Below are 24,216 nucleotides of genomic sequence, written 5' to 3' on the forward strand. Positions count from 1 at the left end.
CCCTTATCCCAACATGACATAGATCTGCGTCATGTGGTACGAAGCCCATCATAGGGCATAACTTCAATTTTCATTGCAGCTTCAGGAAGCTCCAGTAGTCTTGGCTGTCAAGTGACAGCTGAGTGCTGCTATTCCTGAGCTGCAGGCATCTGTCTTCATATGGTAATGGAGCACGATCGGTGTTCCATTACCATATGAAGGCAGATGCCAGATCATTACAGACAGTGACACTGTGTGTGTCACAATCTGTAGCGATCAACGGCTTGTACCAGTGGGAGGGAAGATGGGAGATGGGTGGGCGGCACAGAGGCAAATGGTGGAGGCAGAGAGCGGGGCCCTAAGCAACAGAATTTAGTTTTAAGGGAGAGGTAGAGATGGAAGTTATGCCTAACAGATAGTGACCACCTATACATATATGAGGTCACCTAGTTTGCTGTACAATAGTAGTCTTAGTGACACCCAGATATTGAAATTCTTTTGTTGTAACTAATTATTAAATGTTTTCCCCATTTCTACATTTGAATTGAGGAAACAAACTGCTAAAGCTCAAGCCACTAGTTGTGTATGATCCTCATTAATTAACATGTTGAGCTTGAAAGTCACATAGGGGGTCAAATAATAAAATTTAAGATACCTCTTGACTCATATTGTATAGATAATAGATCATTGTTTGTGCCTGCACTTAAATTGCAGTGTACATTTCCCTTAGCTTTTTGTTATTTTCCGTGAGGTGCTCATTTAATGCTAGTTACAGTTAATCTCTGAGACAATTGTGCAGTTGTACGGAGTTTACTCAAACTGTACTTGCTATGTCCCCCTTAAGATATTATGGCTAGAATCCTATGCATTTCTACTTGCTTTATTGCTGTTCAAAGTTCATAAACTCATAGTTAATTTTTGTAACTGGGTATTGGCTTAAATGCACATTTCCTATTGTTCTACTTTATTTTCATACAAGGGATGCCTGAAACACATACCATAGCTTATGCTGAACTTGTTGGATAAAGTGCCTGGTTATAATCACCTATAGCTTTGAACAGAGGTGCCTTGCCTTGCCTTGATTGGCGCTTTGAACACACCAAAACTTACATACCATAGCTTACACTTAAACAAATCAGGCGGTTGATATATTCTTATAGATGTTTTCAACATCCTACTCTGGGAGCCTACTATAGATTTGTAAAGGGAAATGTAAAGATTTTTATCTGTTCCGTTTTTAGATAAATTATCATTACAAGCAGCTCAGCTCTTAGATCACACTTAGGTACACTGTTATTCTGATTCACCCCTTCCCCTTTTTTCCCATTGGTTGATATAACTCATATGCACTTTATGTTCATGAATAATGCTGTTTTTTTTAGCATACTTAATCTGTTGATGTAATCTGTTGGACCCATAAGTGGTCCTGTTTGTTCTTTTTTCCCCAGACAACCCCTTTTATTTTCTAGATATGTGGTATGTGGTCCACTTTTTTTTTGAGGGTGAATGTTGTAATGTGTTTTCGCTAACCTCTTATACAGGGGGTAGCCTATGTTATAAACTAGAAAAATTGAGATTTGCTTGTTCTTATTGTACAAGAAAGACATTACGTGATATGTTTTTGTTTAACAGTTTTGATGTATCTTTCCATATATACATCTTTGAAATACAGTTTATGATATTACTTCTATGTATGTATATATAACATCAATTAACAAAAAAATCATGTTTACATATAAAACTTGAATGTCTTGAAATTGTCATTTTCCCACTCTCCAAAAGAGGATGAAGTGTATTTTGTGGAATTCAGAACACTAACACCCCCATATGATACCTGCTAGATCAGTTATAACTATATATATATATTGGCCAAAGCAAAGAAAAGAAATAACATTCAAAAGGGTTTTAATTCATGAGGTATATTTTAAAACTATAAAAAAAATGCAATTGTTTTCCAACAAAATGTTAGTTTTAAATTTTTTTTTTACGTTTGTTTATCTGTAGTAATTAATTTCTAAGTCACAGACACACATTATTATTTATAGGGAACTGAACTCATTACTTCCTTGTATCAAACAAAGGTTTATTTAATTTCTGTCTTCTAAGTAAATGCTACATTCTCAAAATAGCAACCAGCATTCTATTTGAAGACTCTCAGTTAATGAATTGATTTTTCTTAAGTACAGAATACATTTCGAGGGAACAGTAGCTAGGTTTGTGTTACATTCACATTTCACCAGCACAAGTAGTCCTCATGAAGTTATGTAAATGAATGTATTATTAATAAACAATTACAGTAGCTTAACATATTCACCAACTGAGCCAGATTAATACACAATAATCATTGGTAGATTTTTAGATAATGTTTTGATTAAGAACACCACTATAAAATTAATTTTCCTTATTTCCTTTTCAAAATCTACAGAAATTAAGTGAAGGGAAATTAACTTTGCTGAGCCCTGATTTAAAAATCTTTTCTTTCTCAATGAGAAATTCTGTTTGGCTCAATAGAATATATTTCTAATAATGATACATTTGATGTTTAATATTGCATAATCATTCAAACATGTTAACTGTAAGTGAAAGAGTTCATTATTGCAGCATGTATTTATTATACAAGTTGACATCAGAACTCAAGTTATGAAATATCTTATAAAATAAAATCAAAAAAGATTTAAAGGGATACTAAACACAACATTTTTCTTTCATGATTCAGATAGAGCATGCAATTTTAAGCAACTCTCTAATTTACTCCTATTATCAATTTTTCTTTGTTCTCTTGCTATCTTTATTTGAAAAAAAGGCATCTAAGCTAAGGAGCCAGCCAATTTATGGTTCAGAAACATGGACAGCATTTATGCACCAATCAGCAAGGACAACCCAGGTTGTGAACTAAAAATGGGCCGGCTTCTAAATTTACATTCTTGCTTTTCAAATAAAGATAGCAAGAAAATGATGAAAAATTGATAATTAGAGTAAATTAGAAAGTTGCTTAAAATTGCATGCTCTATCTGAATCGTGAATGATAAAACATGGGTTCAGTGTCCCTTTAATTATGGAAATCAAAAGTACATTCTTGCATGCAAATAATAAAGAGAGACATTCAATAGGAAATTGAGTATTCTGTGTACATTTAATATATATCAGGCTCTCTAAGCAAGAATTTCCTTAGGTGACAGGAGACAAATGTAACCCATTTACCCTGTGCTCTGAAGAGAGACGCCTTCATTTAAATCTTCCTATTATTATTTAACCCTGTTGTTATAAAAGAAAAAAATAAAGATAGAACTATTTGGCATGCATTGAATTTAAAAGAAAATAGATTATTTGCTGCTTGTGGCTGACACAATAGGAAATATTATGCAGAGGTAATATGAAAGCTGCAACCAACCCTGTCATTGTGTGGATATGAGGATTAACTTATAAATACTAAACATGTTACTTATTTTAATTTGTTTTAGTGCTTTTTATTTAATATTGCGCTATGTTGCTACTTCTAATATGAGTTGCATGCAATCCGAGATACATATAATAGGGCAGTATCATATCCTAGGCCCACTAGGACTGTGCATAGTGCAATAAAATATGAGAGGGGCAACAGGTTTTAAGAGTTCTATGGCATGATGCCTTTCCACTCCTATGCTCTACAATTTTTTTATTTATTACAAGGCAATGACCTCTGGTTTTTCCTCTATGCTTCCCTGCACTCCAGTTGAGAGACATAAATAAGGTGACTATAAGCTAAACATTTTGTGGGTTGGGGATCGGGGTGGGGGGGACGGCAGAATAGCTAATTTCTAAGGCAGAACAAAAACTAAATACACAACATGTATTTATTATTCAGTTTCTGCTGTTTTCACACTCACACACACATATATATACAGTATATATATATACACTTTTTTTTTTTTTTAAAGTTAAGCAGAATAACCTTTGGGCTCAATGTACTAACCAGCATATGGTGCTTTTGAGCCTTTCCGCAATGTATGGAGCAGCAGAAGGGGGTGGCATTACACACTCAGTGAATGTTTGCTGCCTGCAAAGTTAGGCTGATAGGTTTCTTAGGGCTCATTTCCATTGTGCCGTAATGAAGTTTGCGTGAGGCGGCAAACTGATAAACATGCTGTCGGAAGCAATTTCATTTCTTCCAATGGCACGTTATACCTCAATAGATTTGCATTTCCAAAGAAAGCGCAAATCATTAATACACTCTCAGAAGCTGTCAATACATTGGGAAAAAATATACACTGCTCAACTAGGTGTAAAAGAGGAAAAATTTGCTTTTTGAGACTTATGTCCTATTGAAACTTTAAAACTTGTGCTTTAATGTAGACTTTTTTTAACATGTAATAATAGGAAATATCAGTATGTATTTACATATACAAATATATGCAAGCATATATCTAAAAAAATCTAACTAGACCTATGCCTAGGGCAGCAATATATATTTCATATATTAATAAAGTGGAAAATATAATTATAAAAAAATAGTATTTGCTTATAGTTAAAAAATATGTATTAAAATAAGGTATATCTTTGTTTTGTTTCTCTTTAGAGGTGAACACAAATAAGGAGCGCAGACGTTAAACGTCAATCTTATAGTGTAAGGTTGGGTTACTAGAAAAACTAACTTGATTTTCAAGAAATCCGACGTTGGAGGGAAGCATTAACACAACGTTAAACACAAAAAGAGCGACTGCATGCAATGCACAATATATTTCAATGTAAACCTGGAGCCATAAACTACTTTTTGCTATCAGCCACTTTGGTAGCTTACGGCTCCATTTTTTGGGGGTTTAATGGAAGCGAGCCCTTAGGCTTAGTCTCCATTGAGGGGGTAAAGTTGGGAAACTGGTGGTAATATGACATTTTTTCCATAGCCTTTAATGAAGATAAATGTTTTAATCACCAGTTTCCACAAATCACCACCTTAATAGAAACTAGGCCTTAGTTGGGAACCTTGTTTTCACTGTGCTTAGTACGTAGGGAGACATGAGAGTTTTGTTGCTTTTACATTTAGGGCTAGATTACAAGTGGAGCGCAAAATTATCGCACACCCACAAACGAGCAAATTTGCCCGTTTACAGGGGTGTGATCATAAATAAGCCATTACAAGTCCCTGGTTATTGCTAACATGAGCTCGCGGTAGCATAGCGCTTATAAATTTAAAAAGAGATCAGACTTCTGGTTAATTTTATAAATTGGCCCCAAATTACTCCAAAATACTGTCTAGTGTACTTTAATAAAAAATAAAGATGTCAGCATCTTTATTTTTAAATCAATTTAATGTACTAGGCAGTATTTTGGGGATAAAGTTGGTGGGAGTGGGGTGTTAGAAAAAAAAAACAGCACTAAAAAGTGCCTTTACATTGCGGTCTATGGGAACTGTATGTTCCTAGTAAATGTATATGCTTATATACATATATATATGTGTTTAATATGTGTATATACACATATTAACACATAAATATATATGTATATTAGCATATACATATATATTTCTATTTGCTGCCATTTCTGCACAACTTACCCCCTTTGCTGGTGCTGAAGTTCTGAAAGAGGCTCCCATAGGAGCCTATAGAACCACACTCCTGTGAGCGTAATGCTTCCCAGCAATGTGAATGCGAGGTCGCGTTCACATTGCTGTGAACTTGTAATACCAGTGCACATTAGAGTGCGCTGGTATTACACAGTGGAGCGCAAATATCGTTTTTGTTAAAGTGATATTTAGTGTTCCACTTGTAATCTGGCCCATAGTATTTTGTATTTTAATCTACTTTAGACTTCATATATTGTCTTTAAAGTTGTATTTCATTTACACAAACACACATAATATTCGCATCACATGTGCAAACACACATAATATTCACATCACATGCGCAAACACACATAATATTCACATCACATGCGCAAACACACATAATATTCACATCACATGCGCAAACACACATAATATTCACATCACATGCGTAAACACACATAATATTCACATCACATGCGTAAACACACATAATATTCACATCACATGTGCAAACACACATAATATTCGCATCACATGTGCAAACACACATAATATTCACATCACATGTGCAAACACACATAATATTCACATCACATGTGCAAACACACATAATATTCACATCACATGTGCAAACACACATAATATTCGCATCACATGTGCAAACACACATAATATTCACATCACATGTGCAAACACACATAATATTCACATCACATGCGTAAACACACATAATATTCACATCACATGTGCAAACACACATAATATTCGCATCACATGTGCAAACACACATAATATTCACATCACATGTGCAAACACACATAATATTCACATCACATGCGTAAACACACATAAACATTTTTTACAAAAAGAAACATTGGAAATTTAGTAGCAAAAATGTGGGTTAATGATATAGTTTAAGTTCCCAATCAAATATTAAAAAAACCTAGAAATTCAGAAATTAATCTCCCTTATCCCACAAAACTAAAAGAGACATGAAACCCCACATTTTTCATGATTCAGACAGAGTATGTGATTTAAAAAAAAAAAGACATTTCATTTGCTGTGTTCTCTTGGTATCCTTCATTGAAAAGCATACCTAGGTAGGGTATGGAACAGCAATGCAATACTGGGAACTATACTGGTAATTGGTGGCTGCACATAAATACATTTTGTCATTGGTTCACCAGATATATTTAGCTAGCTCCCAGCAGTGTATTCCTGCAGTGTATAAAGGATAATATAAGTAAGTGTATAAAGGATAATATAAGTAAATTGGAAATGAATTTAAATCACATACTCTATCTAAATCTATCTAAATAAAAAAAAAAACCTAACCACACGCAATAAGTATTAAAAAAAAAACTAACTGCCCGTATGAGGTATTAATAAAAAAATAAAAAAACAACTACATAATAAAATTATTAACCCCTAAATCCGCCAACCCCAACAACGCAAACTACCTAATACATCTATTAACCCCTAATTCACCATTCCCCCACATCACAAATTAAATAATTAATTTATTAACCCCTAAACCGCCATCCATCAAATATGCAATAGACTTAATTAACATATTAACCCCTAATCTGCCAACCCCACAACAAATTAAACCTAATTTACCTATTAACTCCTAAACCGCCAACCCCCACAATGCAATTAACTAATTTAATGACTAAGCCCCTAACCTAACACCCCCTAAATTAACCCATTAATTACATAAAATACTAAATTACAATCACCTAGATTACGAGTTTTAAGCGCTATAGGGAAAGTAAAGAATGCAACAAAAGTTGAGTTATTCAACCCCCTATAGTACTGCGATTACAAGTTTTAAAAAAATGGCTTGTGCAGGCGATATGGCTGCGTTGAGCTCCATACCGTGCAGTGTTTTGACGTGCTTGTGCATGCTTTCCCCATGGACATCAATGGGGAGAGCCGGCAAAAAAAGTCTAACACCTGCGATCTCGGAAACAAAAGCTCTGTAACGCAGCCCCATTGATGTCTATGGGAAAAAAGAAAACAGTTTAAACCTAACATAAACCCAGAGTCTAAACACCCCTAATCTGCTGCCCCCGACATCGCCAACACCTACCTACAGTTATTAACCCCTTATCTGCTGCTCCCGATGTCACTGCCACTTAAATAACATTATTAACCCCTAATGTGCTGCTCCCGATATCGCTGCCACTATACTAAAGTTATTAACCCCTATGCTGCCGCTCCCCAACATCGCCACAACTAAATACAGTTATTAACCCCTAAACCACTGGCCTCCCACATCACTACCACTAAATAAACCTATTAACCCCTAAACCACCAGCCCCCCACATAGCAACAACCTAAATTAAACTATTAACCCCTAACCCTAACATAAACCTAACACCCCCTAACTTTAACATAATTAAATTGAGCTAAATTAAACTTACAATTATTAACTAAATAAACCTATTAACCCCTAAACCGCCAGCCCCCCACATCACAACTACCTAAATTAAACTATATTAACCCCTAAACCTAACCCTAACGTAACCATAACCCTAAACCTAACCCTAACACCCCCTAACTTTAACATAATGAAATTAGATCTAAATTAAATTTACAATAATTAACTAAATAATTCCTAGGTTTAGGTAGACTAGTTAGTAAATAGTTATTAACTATTTACTAACTACCTAGCTAAAATAAATACAAACTTACCTGTGAAATAAAAATAAAACCTAAACTAGCTGCAATGTAACTATTAGTTACTATTAGTTATCCAAAAAAATAAAGATTATTCCTATAATTCTAATATTATTTAAAAAAAAAAACACCCCAAAATAAAAAGCCTAATCTAGAATAAACTACCAAGGGCCCTTAAAATGGCCTTTTGGGGGGCATTGCCCTGAGTTAAACAGCTCTTTTGCTAAAAAAAAATTCAAACACCCCCTAACACTATACAAACCCTCACCCCCCAAACTACCAAGGCCCCTTTAAAGGGCCTTTTGTAGGGCATCGCACTAAGTTAAACAGCTCTTAAGCTAAAAAAAAAAAAAAACACCCCGTAAAAATATACATTACGCAAAATAACAAACAAATTATCAAAAATAAAAAAAATATTCCTATTCTAATACCCATAAAAAAAACACCCCAAAATAAAAAAACTAATCTAGAATAAACTACCAATGGCCCTTAAAAAGGCCCTTTGTAGGGCATTGCCCTAAAAAAAATCAGCTCTGATTATGAAATAAAAATACAAATACCCACTAACATTACAAACCCCCACCCTCCAATCCAATAAAATAAAAAAAAACTATCTAAAAAACCTAAGCTACCCATTGCCCTGAAAAGGGCATTTGTATGGGCATTGCCCTTAAAAGGGCATTTAGCTCTTTTACTGCCCAGATCCTAAACTAAAAAAAAAAGAATTGGAGCTGCAAAAATCAGCCAATAGGATTTAAGCAGCTCTAATTCTATTGGATAATGAATCAGTTAATAGAATGAGAGCTGCTTAAATCCTATTGGCTTATTTGAACAGTCAATAGGATTTAAGCAGCTCTTATTCTTTTAGGGGTTAATAGGTTTAGTATAGTGGCTGCAGTGTACGGGCTTAATAACTTTAGTGTAGTGGGGATGATGTGGGTGGAGGGCAGATTAGGGGTTAATAATATTTAAATAGTGTTTGCGATGCGGAGGGCGGTGGTTTAAGGGTTAATAAGTTTATTATAGTGGTGACAATGTCAGTGTTTGCAATGCTGGGGAGGGCCTCGGTTTAGGGGTTAATAGGTAGTTTATGGGTTAGTGTACTGTTTAACACTTTAGTTATGAGTTTTATGATACAGCTTTAGATGGCGGTACAGATCTTGTCATTTTATGATGTAACGCTCACTTTTTAGCCTCACCTCAAAACTCGTAATACCAGCGCTATGGGAATCCCATGAAAAAACGTAATTTTTAGGAGTGTGGTACTGACGTTACATTACAGGCTAAAAGGCTTGCGGTACACCTATACCGTCAAGAATTATAATGGCTGCGTTAGGGAAAATGATGCATTATGGGCCACAAAGCTGCTATTTGACTCATAACGCAAAACTCATAATCTAGGTGAATCAAAATAAAAAATCTTAACAGTACTATAAAAAATAAGATTACATTAAATTAATCAAAAATTACACAAAATAAAAAAGGCTAACATTACAGAAAATAATAAACCACATTATCCAAAAGAAAAAAATAAACCTAATCCTAAATAAAAAGCCCCCCAAAATAAAAACACCCCCTAATCTAAGAATAAAATACCAATAGCCCTTAAAAGGGCTTTTTGCAGGGCATTGCCCTAAGTTAAACAGCTTTTTTGCATTGAAAAAAAAAATAAGTCCCCCTGTAACAGTAAAATCCTCCACCCACCAAACCCCCCAAAATAAAAAACCCATTCAGCTCATTTTCAATGCCCTTAAAAGGGCATTCGGCTCTTTTTCAAATGCCCAGAAACCCTAATATAAAAAAAAAAAAAAAAAAAAAAAGCATAAAACTATACCCCAAATAGGTACTCACGGTTCCTGAAGTCCGGCGGAGAAGGTCTACTTCCAGGCGGGTCCATCATCTTCTATCTTCATCCACAGCGAAGGCAGCGCGGAGCATTCTTCCCAGATGTGGCTATCCTCAGTGGCAGTCCTCGGCAGCGGCGGTTCTCGGCGGTGTCGATGCTCCTCTTCATGCGATCGTCCGCCGCAGACTGAAGATTGAATGCATAATTATTGGGGTATCTTGTATTCCTATTTTCACATCAGCCATTAGGATGAAAGCTACTAAAATCTTATTGGCTGATGTACCTCCAGTACAAACAACATATATACCAATTTAGTTATATATCCATCTAATAGCTTGTTATAGCATATAACCTTTTTATTGTCCAAAAAATGGACTTTATATTCATAATGGTGTGAGTAGGGTTTCAAACTTTTTGTTAAGGTTCATGGACATAACCATTACCAAGAGAAATTGTGCATCTAATTGAATGCATTTTTTTAGTAACTCAAAATGGTATCTTGTGACGAACCAAGGTTATCCAACCCTGCGCCAGTCACTTATTTGGCACAGAAAGGGTTTTCCGCCCCCCTTTTACTGTCACCAATAGGTCACAATCTAGCCACACCAGGCAAGCCTGTGATTCAGTTTAGTGGGTGCAAGGGTTAACCACACTCCCTATGCCACCCACAATAAACTATTGTAGCTATCTTAGGGTTTATTTTATAGGTAAGTATTTAGTTTTAAATAGGAATAATTTAGGTAATGATAGTAATTTGTATTTAGATTTATTTAAATTATATTTAAGTTAGAGGGGTGTTAGGGTTAGACTTAGATATAGGGGTTAATAAATTTAGAATAGTGGCGGTGACATTGGGGACGGCAGATTAGGGGTTAATAAATGTAGGTAGGTGTTGGCGATGTTGGGGGCAGCAGATTAGGGGTTAATAAATATAATGTAGGTGGCGGAGATGTCTGGAGCGGAAGATTAGGGGTGAATAAGTATAATGTAGGTGGCGGCGATGTTGGGGGCAGCAGATTAGGGATTAAAAATACTTAACTAGTGTTTGCGAGGCGGGAGTGTGGCGGTTTAGGGGTTAATATGTTTATTATAGTGGTGGCGATGTCCGGAGCATCAGATTAGTGGTTAAAAATGTTATAGTGTTTGCGATGTGGGAGGGCCTTGTTTAGGGGTTAATAGGTAGTTTATGGGTGTTAGTGTACTTTGTAGCACTTTAGTTATGAGTTTTATGTTACGGCGTTGTAACATAAAACTCATAACTACTGACTTTAAAATGCTGTACAAATCTTGTCGGTATAGGCTGTACCCCTCACTTTTTGGCCTCCCCGACAAACTCGTAATACCAGCGCTATGGAAGTCCCATAGAAAAAAGGCTTTACGAAATTTACGTAAGTTGGTTTGCGGTAAGGCCAAAAAAGTGTGCGGTACACCTATACCTGCAAGACTCGTAATACCAGCGGGCGTAAAAAAGCAGTGTTAGGAACTGTTAACGCTGCTTTTTAATCTTACCGCACAACTCGTAATCTAGCTGATTGTTTGAATGCCACAATTGTTTGCGGCAAATTTAAAGATTAGAACTTTGAATCGTTTGCCTTGTCTGATTAACTACAACTGGTGGAGTAATCTGGGATGCAAAGGACTGAGATGTAGACGGAGAAAATATATGGAGCAATGGGTAACTTAAAAGCTCAGCTTGCCTGTTATATCTTGCTTTTTATGAGGCATGGATAGTTTAATTGTTTCTTCAGTAATAATAGGACTTTAAACAATTGTCTTCCTACCATCACTATAGTCTCTTAGATACAAGAATACAAATAGACATTAAAGGAAACAGAAGTTGGCATACAGTAGCAAGCTTAAAGGGACATTAAACACTTTGAGATGGTGATATAAAATGATAAATAGTATATAATAAAACAACTCTGCAATATACTTTCATTATTTATTTTGTCCTCTTTGCCTGTAATTCCATTCTGAAATTGTGAGCTTTTCAGTTCCTGTTAGAAATGGAAGTGCAGAACACTGTTAAATAAAGCACAACCATTGGCTGCACACTCTAGTGACCTATTTATAACTGACCCTAATTGGCCACAGCAGAGAAGGTAACACAAGTTACAACATGGCAGCTCCCAGTGTTTTATAGACACTAAAACTTTACACTTATTTTGTCACTTTTTAAACAACTAATGAAACTTTAAAAAAATACCTCTACATGTTAGTCATGGACTAATCTTTTCTTTGAATGCATCATTCTATCTAGCATGTATTTAGTGTTTAATGTCCCTTTAACAATAAATACTTGGCTAAAAATTATGAATGTAGGTAATGGGAGTGGTATTATTGGTGTAAAACCCTCAAAGTGTAAGATGTACCAGTGATCTACTCATTGATGACTGTATCTTTCTATCTGTATTGCTTTCTATAATAACTACCTCATTTGAATAATGAAAAAAGCTAATTCTATCCATTAAATACCAATGTACCAATTTTAAAGGGTCATAATCAGTACTACCAGTAGAATTCTATCCACTGGCTTCCTTTATACCCACATTAACGGGACATAATACTCATATGCTAAATCACTTGAAACTGATGCAGTATAACTATAAAAAGCTGACAGGAAAATATCACCTGAGCATCTCTATGTAAAAAAGGAAAATATTTTACCTCACAATTTCCTAAGCTCACCAGAGTAAGTCCTGTGTAAAAAGTTATACTTCAGCTGCTGTTCAGCTGCTGTCCAGCTGCAGGTAAAAAAAAATAAAAAAAAATGAAGAAATGAACAGCAGCCAATCAGCATCAACAGTGCTGAGGTCATGAACTCTTTTACTGTGATCTCATGAGATATCACATAAAGGGACACTGAACCCAAAAAAAATTGAGATTCAGATACAGCATGCAATTTTAAACAACTTTCTAATTTACTCTTATTATCAATTTGTCTTTGTTCTCTTGCTATCTTTATTTGAAAAAGAAGGCATCTAAGCTTTTTTTATTATTTCAGGACTCTGGACAGCACTTTTTTATTGGTGGATTAATTTATCCACCAATCAGCAAGAACAACCCAGGTTGTTCACCAAAAATGGGCCGGCATTTAAACTTACATTCTTGCATTTCAAATAAAGATACCAATAGAATAAAGAATATTTGATAATAGGAGTAAATTAGAAAGTTGCTTAAAATGTCATGCTCTATCTGAATCATGAAAGAAAAAAATTTGGGTTCAGTGTCCCTTTAACTCTCATGAGATTTCATAGTAAACTTCCTTAAACTGAATAGGGAAATAAGACGAGTGTGCATGAAGTTCCATTGCCTATCCTGGGACAGACATACTGATATGCTGCTTAAAGTCCTTTGCAATGGGGTGTGAATACTTAGGAAATTTTGAGGTAAAATATCTTCCTTTTTTACATAGAGATGCTCAGGTGATATTTTCCTGTCATCTTTTTACAGTTATGCTGCATCACTTTCAAGTGTTTCAACATTTGGGTATCATGACCCTTTTAAGGACCAGTTATATAAAGCTCAATGGTTTGGTGAGTTTATCTAAGAAATCTGATCAGTGCCTGACAGGATTTATTGTGGTATATTTTAGCTTGAGAGCTGTTTATCTCACTAAGCAGGTTCTGGGTGTGGAGACACATACATTACAATATAATACTCATAGAAAGCATTTGCATTATTGTTCTCCATACCAGTGAGCTTTTGATAATCAGGCCCTAAATGAGAACAATACGTCTTTATAATATGGAAAAACATTTGTTTAACCCACTGGCTGCCAAAATGATCCGTCCATAGTGATAACAACATCTATGGTAGAATTGAAAAGTTAGTCCTTTAGATTATAAATGGTATGAACTTTGTAGAATGTTTTTCCCCAGTTGTGAGGCAATTATTTTTTCTTGAGACCTGTTTATTTCTTTATGCAGAGTTCTGGATGTAAAGGAGAGATACCTATAGTACTTTGCAAAATAATGCTCAAAAAAGAAGCCCCCAAAGATTTGGTGAGATGTCTTTCTATGCCAATGACTTTTTGATCTGTTTATGCATGCTTGACTAAATGTACAATAATAATGTAATAGTACATGTACATAATAATAATTTAATGTACCTGTTGGAAAAACCTCATTCATTTTCTTCTCGTATATTTTTACATCAACCTCTAGAAAGGCACAGAAGATTATACGGTCCATCTGCAAAAAAACAAACAAAAATAAAACACAAATCAAGGAAAAACAAATACTTCTTTCTTTATAATAATAATAATAATGATAACAATAATAATAAAAATACTAATAATAATAAATAAAAAAAGAGGTGTAATTATTGTAGGCATGACATGTTTTCTCCTAAAGAAACAACTGGTTAAATCAGCAGAATATTCTATAAAAGAAATAATTATCATTTGGCTCATTGGGCAGTTGTTTATATTTCCTTTTTCTATTGCAGCAGAGCAAGCAATTTTTTTATAACTCATTATTTATACTGTACTAATCATAACTAAGAAAAGCTTACAGCATACTAACAAATGGAGAGGAACACACAATAAATAAACAATGTAAGTTCTGAACTCAGTTTTAAAGCTTTTTGTTAATTTATGGAGTATTATTTTTAAATTCCCTTCAGTACCAGAGATATTAATCTAGTGAAAAATGCAAATATGTAAATTAATCTTGAGGATTGTTCTGCTCCAGATCTCTTATAGAATCATCTGAGCACTGCTGCAAAATATAGTGCTGAATTTATCAAACCTATGCATCTGTGTTGCACATATTGTTCTATTACATTTCTGGACTGTCATAACTTTTTTCATCAGGAAATATTTCAAGCTTACCTTTAATCGCTATTTAGTTAAAATAAACATAGCCTTATTTATAGTGGTGGTGTTAATCTTTATCAGCTCTGTTTTACCCTCTCTGCCACAGTTTGTTTAGTGTGATTTAAATTTTACATTACAGTGCCCCATTCATTTTTTTCCATCCAATATTGTTGCTGACTGTATTAACATGGAATTTGGTAGCAAACAAAAATTAAACAAGCTTTCAATAGTGCATGTTAGACCAACTGCTAGTGATTTAAATGAAACAAAACAATATTTTCAAACACCTCCAGCCTCCTAATAATTCTTTAACACCTATGTTTTGAAACCACTATGTTTTTTAAAAAAAAAAAAACAATTACCATTTATTATATATTTTATTCACAAACCCATGGAGCAATTTTTTTCTGTGCATGTGTTAAAATCACACATACTCACTATGCGCATGCGTTAAAGTCTGGGATCCTTACAGCGCAACATAGTATTCAATGCGTGCTATAGAGCATGAGCATCGCGTGAATGCGCATCGCTTCTGAATCGGGAAAAAATGTTCTAACGTATGCGCAGAAGAAGAGCATGACGTATCTAAAAAGGGGTTGAACGCCTCGGAGGGGGGGGATTTGCAATAGTTGTTGCCAATCATTGTAATGAAGAAGGACAATATGGCGGGCAGAGGAAGCGCTGCACGAAAACAAAGATAAAACAGTATTTTTTTAACATTTATTTATACAATTTGGAAAATCGATGAATTAAAGTACCCCTAATTTGAATTGGATTACATAATTTCGTTAGACTATAGATAACTTTAAGCTTCAGAGACCCATTGTTTCATCGTTGTCTGACACCTTTTAGGTGGTGGATTGAAATAATCCCGATTCGATCGGGATGATAGGCAGCTCCTGCTGAGTTGGGGGGGACATTGCACAAGCATTTCACTATAAATGCTTGTGCAATGTTAAATGCCAACAATTATATGCTGTTAGCATTTAGCAAGGTCGAGTTGACATGATTCGCTACAGCGAATCATGTCCGCTCGACTATTAATAAATCTACCCCCTAGTTTTTATTAGTAAAACCCTTTTTTAGTCATGGAAATGACAAATTCTAGATAATGTAGGTGGATTATAGGCTTCTATCAAACTGTTTATCTTAAACATATATTTATGAATATCTTAAAACATATCTGAAAACATTCAAAATTGTCATGACACATCAAGTCACAAATAACAAAATTTATGCTTACCTGATAAATTCATTTCTCCTGTAGTGTGGTCAGTCCACGGGTCATCATTACTTCTAGGATATTATCTCCTCCCCTACAGGAAGTGCAAGAGGATTCACCCAGCAGAGCTGCTATATAGCTCCTCCCCTCTACGTCACCTCCAGTCATTCGACCAAAGGACCAACGAGAAAGGAGAAGCCCAAGGGTGTAGTGGTGACTGGAGTATAATCCAAAAAAAAAAAATTTTTAGCCTGCCATAAAAAACAGGGCGGGCCGTGGACTGACCACACTACAGGAGAAATGAATTTATCAGGTAAGCATAAATTTTGTTTTCTCCTGTTAAGTGTGGTCAGTCCACGGGTCATCATTACTTCTGGGATACCAATACCAAAGCAAAAGTACATGGATGACGGGAGGGACAGGCAGGCTCTTTATACGGAGGGAACCACTGCCTGAAGAACCTTTCTCCCAAAAACAGCCTCCGAAGAAGCAAAAGTGTCAAATTTGTAAAATTTGGAAAAAGTATGAAGAGAAGACCAAGTTGCAGCCTTGCAAATCTGTTCAACAGAAGCCTCATTCTTGAAGGCCCAAGTGGAAGCCACAGCTCTAGTAGAATGAGCTGTAATTCTTTCAGGAGGCTGCTGTCCAGCAGTCTCATAGGCTAATCGTATTATGCTACGAAGCCAAAAAGAGAGAGAGGTAGCCGAAGCTTTTTGACCTCTCCTCTGGCCAGAATAAACGATAAACAGGGAAGACGTTTGACGAAAATCCTTAGTTGCCTGTAGATAAAATTTCAGGGCACGGACTACATCTAGATTGTGTAGCAGACGTTCCTTCTTCGAGGAAGGATTAGGACACAAAGATGGAACAACAATCTCTTGATTGATATTCCTGTTAGTGACCACCTTAGGTAGGAACCCAGGTTTAGTACGCAGAACTACCTTGTCTGAATGAAAAATCAGATAAGGAGAATCACAATGTAAGGCAGATAACTCAGAGACTCTTCGAGCCGAGGAAATAGCCATTAAAAACAGAACTTTCCAAGATAACAACTTGATATCAATGGAATGAAGGGGTTCAAAAGGAACACCCTGTAAAACATTAAGAACTAAGTTGAAACTCCATGGCGGAGCAACAATTTTAAACACAGGCTTGATCCTAGCTAAAGCCTGACAAAAAGCTTGAACATCCGGAACTTCTGACAGACGTTTGTGTAAAAGAATGGACAGAGCTGAAATCTGTCCCTTTAAGGAACTAGCGGATAAACCCTTTTCTAAACCTTCTTGTAGAAAAGACAATATCCTTGGAATCCTAACCTTACTCCATGAGTAACTCTTGGATTCGCACCAATATAAGTATTTACGCCATATTTTATGGTAAATCCTTCTGGTAACAGGCTTCCTAGCCTGTATTAAGGTATCAATAACTGGCTCAGAAAACCCACGTTTTGATAAAATCAAGCGTTCAATCTCCAAGCAGTCAGCTTCAGAGAAGTTAGATTTTGATGTTTGAATGGACCCTGGATCAGAAGGTCCTGTTTCAGAGGTAGAGACCAAGGTGGACAGGATGACATGTCCACTAGATCTGCATACCAAGTCCTGCGTGGCCATGCAGGTGCTATTAGAATCACTGATGCTCTCTCCTGTTTGATTCTGGCAATCAATCGAGGAAGCATCGGGAAGGGTGGAAACACATAAGCCATCTTGAAGGTCCAAGGTGCTGTCAGAGCATCTATCAGAACTGCTCCCGGATCCCTGGATCTGGACCCGTAGCGAGGAAGCTTGGCGTTCTGACGAGACGCCATGAGATCTATCTCTGGTTTGCCCCAACGTCGAAGTATTTGGGCAAAGACCTCCGGATGAAGTTCCCACTCCCCCGGATGAAAAGTCTGACGACTTAAGAAATCCGCTTCCCAGTTCTCCACTCCCGGGATGTGGATTGCAGACAGGTGGCAAGAGTGAGACTCTGCCCAGCGAATTATCTTTGATACTTCCATCATTGCTAGGGAGCTTCTTGTCCCTCCCTGATGGTTGATGTAAGCTACAATCGTGATGTTGTCCGACTGAAACCTGATGAACCCCCGAGTTGTTAACTGGGGCCAAGCCAGAAGGGCATTGAGAACTGCTCTCAATTCCAGAATGTTTATTGGAAGGAGACTCTCCTCCTGATTCCATAGTCCCTGAGCCTTCAGAGAATTCCAGACAGCGCCCCAACCTAGTAGGCTGGCGTCTGTTGTTACAATTGTCCAGTTTGGCCTGCTGAATGGCATCCCCCTGGACAGATGTGGCCGATAAAGCCACCATAGAAGAGAATTTCTGGTCTCTTGATTCAGATTCAGAGTGGGGGACAAATCTGAGTAATCCCCACTCCACTGACTTAGCATGCACAATTGCAGCGGTCTGAGATGTAGGCGTGCAAAGGGGACTATGTCCATTGCCGCTACCATTAATCCGATCACCTCCATGCATTGAGCTACTGACGGGTGTTGAATGGAATGAAGGACCCGGCATGCATTTTGAAGCTTTGTTAACCTGTCTTCTGTCAGGTAAATCTTCATTTCTACAGAATCTATCAGAGTCCCCAAGAAGGGAACTCTTGTGAGTGGAAAGAGAGAACTCTTCTTTTCGTTCACCTTCCATCCATGCGACCTTAGAAATGCCAGTACTAACTCTGTATGAGACTTGGCAGTTTGAAAGCTTGAAGCTTGTATCAGAATGTCGTCTAGGTACGGAGCTACCGAAATTCCTCGCGGTCTTAGTACCGCCAGAAGAGTACCCAGAACCTTTGTGAAGATTCTTGGAGCCGTAGCCAATCCGAATGGAAGAGCTACAAACTGGTAATGCCTGTCTAGAAAGGCAAACCTTAGATACCGGTAATGATTTCTGTGAATCGGTATGTGAAGGTAAGCATCCTTTAAATCCACTGTGGTCATGTACTGACCCTCTTGGATCATGGGCAAAATTGTTCGAATAGTTTCCATCTTGAACGATGGAACTCTTAGGAATTTGTTTAGGATCTTTAAATCCAAGATTGGCCTGAAAGTTCCCTCTTTCTTGGGAACTACAAACAGATTTGAGTAAAACCCTTGTCCTTGTTCCGACCACGGAACTGGATGGATCACTCCCATTAATAAAAGATCTTGTACGCAGTGTAGAAACGCTTCCTTCTTTGTTTGGTTTGTTGACAACCTTGACAGATGAAATCTCCCTCTTGGGGGAGAGGATTTGAAGTCCAGAAGGTATCCCTGAGATATGATCTCTAATGCCCAGGGATCCTGAACATCTCTTGCCCAAGCCTGGGCGAAGAGAGAAAGTCTGCCCCCCACTAGATCCGGTCCCGGATCGGGGGCCCTCGATTCATGCTGTCTTAGGGGCAGCAGCAGGTTTCCTGGCCTGCTTGCCCTTGTTCCAGGACTGGTTAGGTTTCCAGCCTTGTCTGTAGCGAGCAACAGCTCCTTCCTGTTTTGGTGCAGAGGAAGTTGATGCTGCTCCTGCTTTGAAATTACGAAAGGAACGAAAATTAGACTGTCTAGCCTTAGCTTTGGCTTTGTCCTGAGGCAGGGCATGGCCTTTACCTCCTGTAATGTCAGCGATAATCTCTTTCAACCCGGGCCCGAATAAGGTCTGCCCTTTGAAAGGTATATTAAGCAATTTAGATTTAGAAGTAACATCAGCTGACCAGGATTTTAGCCACAGTGCTCTGCGTGCCTGAATGGCGAATCCGGAATTCTTAGCCGTAAGTTTAGTTAAATGTACTACGGCATCTGAAATAAATGAGTTAGCTAACTTAAGGGCTTTAAGTTTGTGTGTAATCTCATCTAGTGTAGATGATTCAAGTGTCTCTTCCAGAGACTCAAACCAAAATGCTGCTGCAGCCGTGACAGGCGCAATACATGCAAGAGGTTGCAATATAAAACCTTGTTGAACAAACATTTTCTTAAGGTAACCCTCTAATTTTTTTATCCATTGGATCTGAAAAAGCACAGCTATCCTCCACCGGGATAGTGGTACGCTTAGCTAAAGTAGAAACTGCTCCCTCCACCTTAGGGACCGTCTGCCATAAGTCCCGTGTGGTGGCGTCTATTGGAAACATTTTTCTAAATATCGGAGGGGGTGAGAACGGCACACCGGGTCTATCCCACTCCTTAGTAACAATTTCAGTAAGTCTCTTAGGTATAGGAAAAACATCAGTACTCGCCGGTACCGCAAAATATCTATCCAACCTACACATTTTCTCTGGTATTGCAACTGTGTTACAATCATTCAGAGCCGCTAATACCTCCCCTAGTAATACACGGAGGTTTTCCAGCTTAAATTTAAAATTTGAAATATCTGAATCCAGTCTGTTTGGATCAGAACCATCACCCACAGAATGAAGTTCTCCGTCCTCATGTTCTGCCACCTGTGACGCAGTGTCTGACATGGCCCTAATATTATCAGCGCACTCTGTTCTCACCCCAGAGTGATCACGCTTACCTCTCAGTCCTGGTAATTTAGCCAAAACTTCAGTCATAACAGTAGCCATATCCTGTAATGTGATTTGTAATGGCCGCCCAGATGTACTCGGCGCTACAATATCACGCACCTCCCGAGCGGGAGATGCAGGTACTGACACGTGAGGCGAGTTAGTCGGCATAACTCTCCCCTCGTTGTCTGGTGAAATATGTTCAATTTGTACAGATTGACTTTTATTTAAAGTAGCATCAATACAGTTAGTACATAAATTTCTATTGGGCTCCACTTTGGCATTAGCACATATAGCACATGTATCTTCCTCTGAATCAGACATGTTTAACACACTAGCAATTAACTAGCAACTTGGAAATGCTTTTTCAAGTAATTTACAATAATATGAAAACGAACTGTGCCTATAAGAAGCACAGAAAAAATTATGACAGTTGAAATAAATAAATTATAGCATCAAATCTTTGTAAGAAATATACAATTTTAGCAAAGGATTGTTCCCATTAGCAAAGGATAACTAACCCTGACAGCAGAAAAAATACACAAATAAACGTTTTTTATCACAGTCAACTACAATCTTCACAGCTCTGCTGTGAATGATTACCTCCCTCAAAACAAGCTTTGAAGATCCCTGAGTTCTGTAGAGATGAACCGGATCATGCAGGAAGAAAATGAACCTCTGACTGAGTTTTTTGATGCGTAGTAAAAGCGCCAAAAATGGCCCCTCCCCCTCACACATAACAGTGAGAGAGATCAGTAAACTGTTTAAATTTAAACAAAACTATTGCCAAGTGGAAAAAACAGTGCCCAAAACATTTTTTCACCCAGTACCTCAGAGAAATAAACGATTTTACATGCCAGCAAAAAACGTTTAACCTCAATAAATTAATTGTTATTTAAAAACCTATTGCAAGTCCCTGCAAATTAGGTTAAGTCTATGCATACAGTATAAATCCAGTGAAGTACCATTCCCCAGAATACTGAAGTGTAAAATATACATACATGACAGCCTGATACCAGATACATCTACTGTATTTAAGGCTGAGTTTACATTATAACGGTATGGCAGGATTTTCTCATCAATTCCATGTCAGAAAATATATAAACTGCTACATACCTCTTTGCAGATTAATCTGCCCGCTGTCCCCTGATCTGAAGTTTACCTCTCCTCAGATGGCCGAGAAACAGCAATATGATCTTAACTACTCCGGCTAAAATCATAGAAAAAACTCAGGTAGATTCTTCTTCAAATTCTACCAGAGAATGAATAACACACTCCGGTGCTATTATAAAATAACAAACTTTTGATTGAAGGTAATAAACTAATTAAAATCACCACAGTCCTCTCACACATCCTATCTATTCGTTGGGTGCAAGAGAATGACTGGAGGTGACGTAGAGGGGAGGAGCTATATAGCAGCTCTGCTGGGTGAATCCTCTTGCACTTCCTGTAGGGGAGGAGATAATATCCCAGAAGTAATGATGACCCGTGGACTGACCACACTTAACAGGAGAAAAAGCTTGATGAACTGGTTATTCATGTAATGCAATGAGATGCAATTAACTATTAAAAAATGATATTCATATTTATTTATAACATTTATCACCTTTAATTATACCCAATTAAGTCCATACAGTGCTCATGTCCTGATATTCCAAAATTAAATATAACATTTATAAAATATGAACCTATAATTACATAGACCACAATTGCTCTTTTCCTGTAATTCATTTAAAATAAGATAAAGAAGAAAACATAACATGTTGTACTCAATAAGTGCTAAACTTAATGTTCACAACTCAATCTAATGTCAGTGTTTTTGAATTCTGGCCCATACACCTAACAACAATGTCATTTTTTTAAATTTCAAGAAAAAAAAAAGATTTATATAAAAGTGGGAAAATAAGAATATGATGCGTATCCAATAACTGATTTAGCTTACAGGGCAGAATGAAGAGAAATTATATAACAGAAAAAGTATACTGAGATTTAATAAAGCTAAGACTGAAAGCATTTTTTAAACAAAAAGAGTGCTTATACAAGGGGTCATGATCATGAATTGGAGGGCAGTAGGTTCCATAGTAATTTGCAGAAACAATAGAAGTGTTGCTGACTCAAAATAGCCTTCCAGTTGATATGGTAAATACAAAAACAGTAAGGTGTTTAAAAAAATCCCTGAGATATGCATAAGATATGAAGTACCTTTTGATTTGTCCAAACAAAATCTGTTTCTATTATTTTACAATAAAATATATGATTTTACTGCAGTACCAAGTAATGCAATATTTCAAGATTAGAGGAATGACACTTAGAACATATATATTTAGACAACTGAAGCATCACTTAGCTAATTTGGTGCTACATGTATTTTGCAGGGGAGGAACTACCACTGGTGCAGGTGCTTTGGCACCAGGCCTTAAGTACCGCAGGGGCCCATAGCAGCCAGTCTATGCATATGTAGTGATGTCCCGAACTGTTCGCCCGCGAACGGTTCACAGCGAACATAGCTTGTTCGCGTTTGCGTTTGTGGGCGAACACATGGCGATGTTCGATCCGCCCCTATGTGTCATCATTGTGGAAACTTTGACCCTTTATGTCACAGCGGCCTGACACATTAGAGCCAATCAACATCAGACACTCCCTCACAGACATTCCCAGCTACTCGGAATCCGCCATTTTAGACTCATAACGAACTTGCTTTTTTAATGAGATGACGTGTTGTGTTTTGCTCCTGACATTAATAGGAAAAACATAGCTAGGCTAGTGTATTTACAGTCCAGAAGGACTCCACTCATCTCTGCTGCAAGCACAGCACCCCAAAAAGCCCTTTTTAGGGCTATATTTCGTGCCGGGTTTTTTTTTTTTTTCGTTTTTTTTTTTATTAGCATTTGCCTGGCTTTCAGCTGTGTGTTTAAGGCTCACAGCATATGCTGTGACTACTGCCACCACTGATATCTCCATAACAACATTAGTTTAAATTTAACTAACCCAAAAATATAATTATTTTTCTAGTGTAATTTTTTTTCATTTTCTATCAGGCCAGTGTCACACAGCATATACTCTGGTTCATTGCTCTGTGCCAGCCAGCAGCCACCAGTGTTAATATCCGTTTATAACATTATTTTAAATAAAAAAAATAAAAATAAAAAAAATATTTTGCTAGTGTAATCTAATTACATTTACTATCATGCCTGTGTCTGTCAGGCTCACTCAGCATTAATATACCTCTTTTTTTTCAGTCTTTTGGTTAATTGGTCTGTGCCAGGCAGCCACCCAGCACTCATATCTATTCTCCTTAACCTTAATTTAAATATAAAAAAAAAAAAAGTTTAAATTTGTTTGCTAGTGTAATCTAATATAATTTTCTATCCGGCCTGTGTGTTTTGCTGACATAGAGAGCCTACTGTGTTTACTTGCTGCCCTCCCTAGTCTATGAGCCATGACTAATATGTGTTTAACCTTTTTTTAATTTCCCCCCAAAAAAAATAATTTCAATCATTTTTCTAGTGTAATCTAATAGTATTTTCTATCAGGCGTGTGTGTATCCGACTTACAGAGCCTACTGTTTTTAATAGCTGCCCTTCCAAGGCTATCAGCCACGACTCATATGTATGTGCTTAACCTTTTTCTTAAAATTTCCAAAAAAAAGTCTTTAAATCATTATGCTAGTGTAATCTAATTGT

At 36.9% G+C, this 24,216-nt stretch overlaps 1 protein-coding gene across 1 annotated transcript in view; it reads right to left on the minus strand.

Moving 5' to 3' along the window:
• The window catches only part of LOC128657721 (ADP-ribose glycohydrolase MACROD2), a 1,711,614-nt gene that overhangs the window by 455,829 nt on the left and 1,231,569 nt on the right, over window positions 1–24,216 (minus strand). Inside the window, exon 4 of the mRNA XM_053712124.1 lies at window positions 14,140–14,221. Coding sequence (XP_053568099.1) covers window positions 14,140–14,221 — 82 coding nt within the window. The remainder of the gene's footprint in view (window positions 1–14,139; window positions 14,222–24,216) is intronic.

This window comes from Bombina bombina, chromosome 4 (genome assembly GCF_027579735.1).
Source record: "Bombina bombina isolate aBomBom1 chromosome 4, aBomBom1.pri, whole genome shotgun sequence".
Taxonomy (NCBI): Eukaryota; Metazoa; Chordata; class Amphibia; order Anura; family Bombinatoridae; genus Bombina; species Bombina bombina.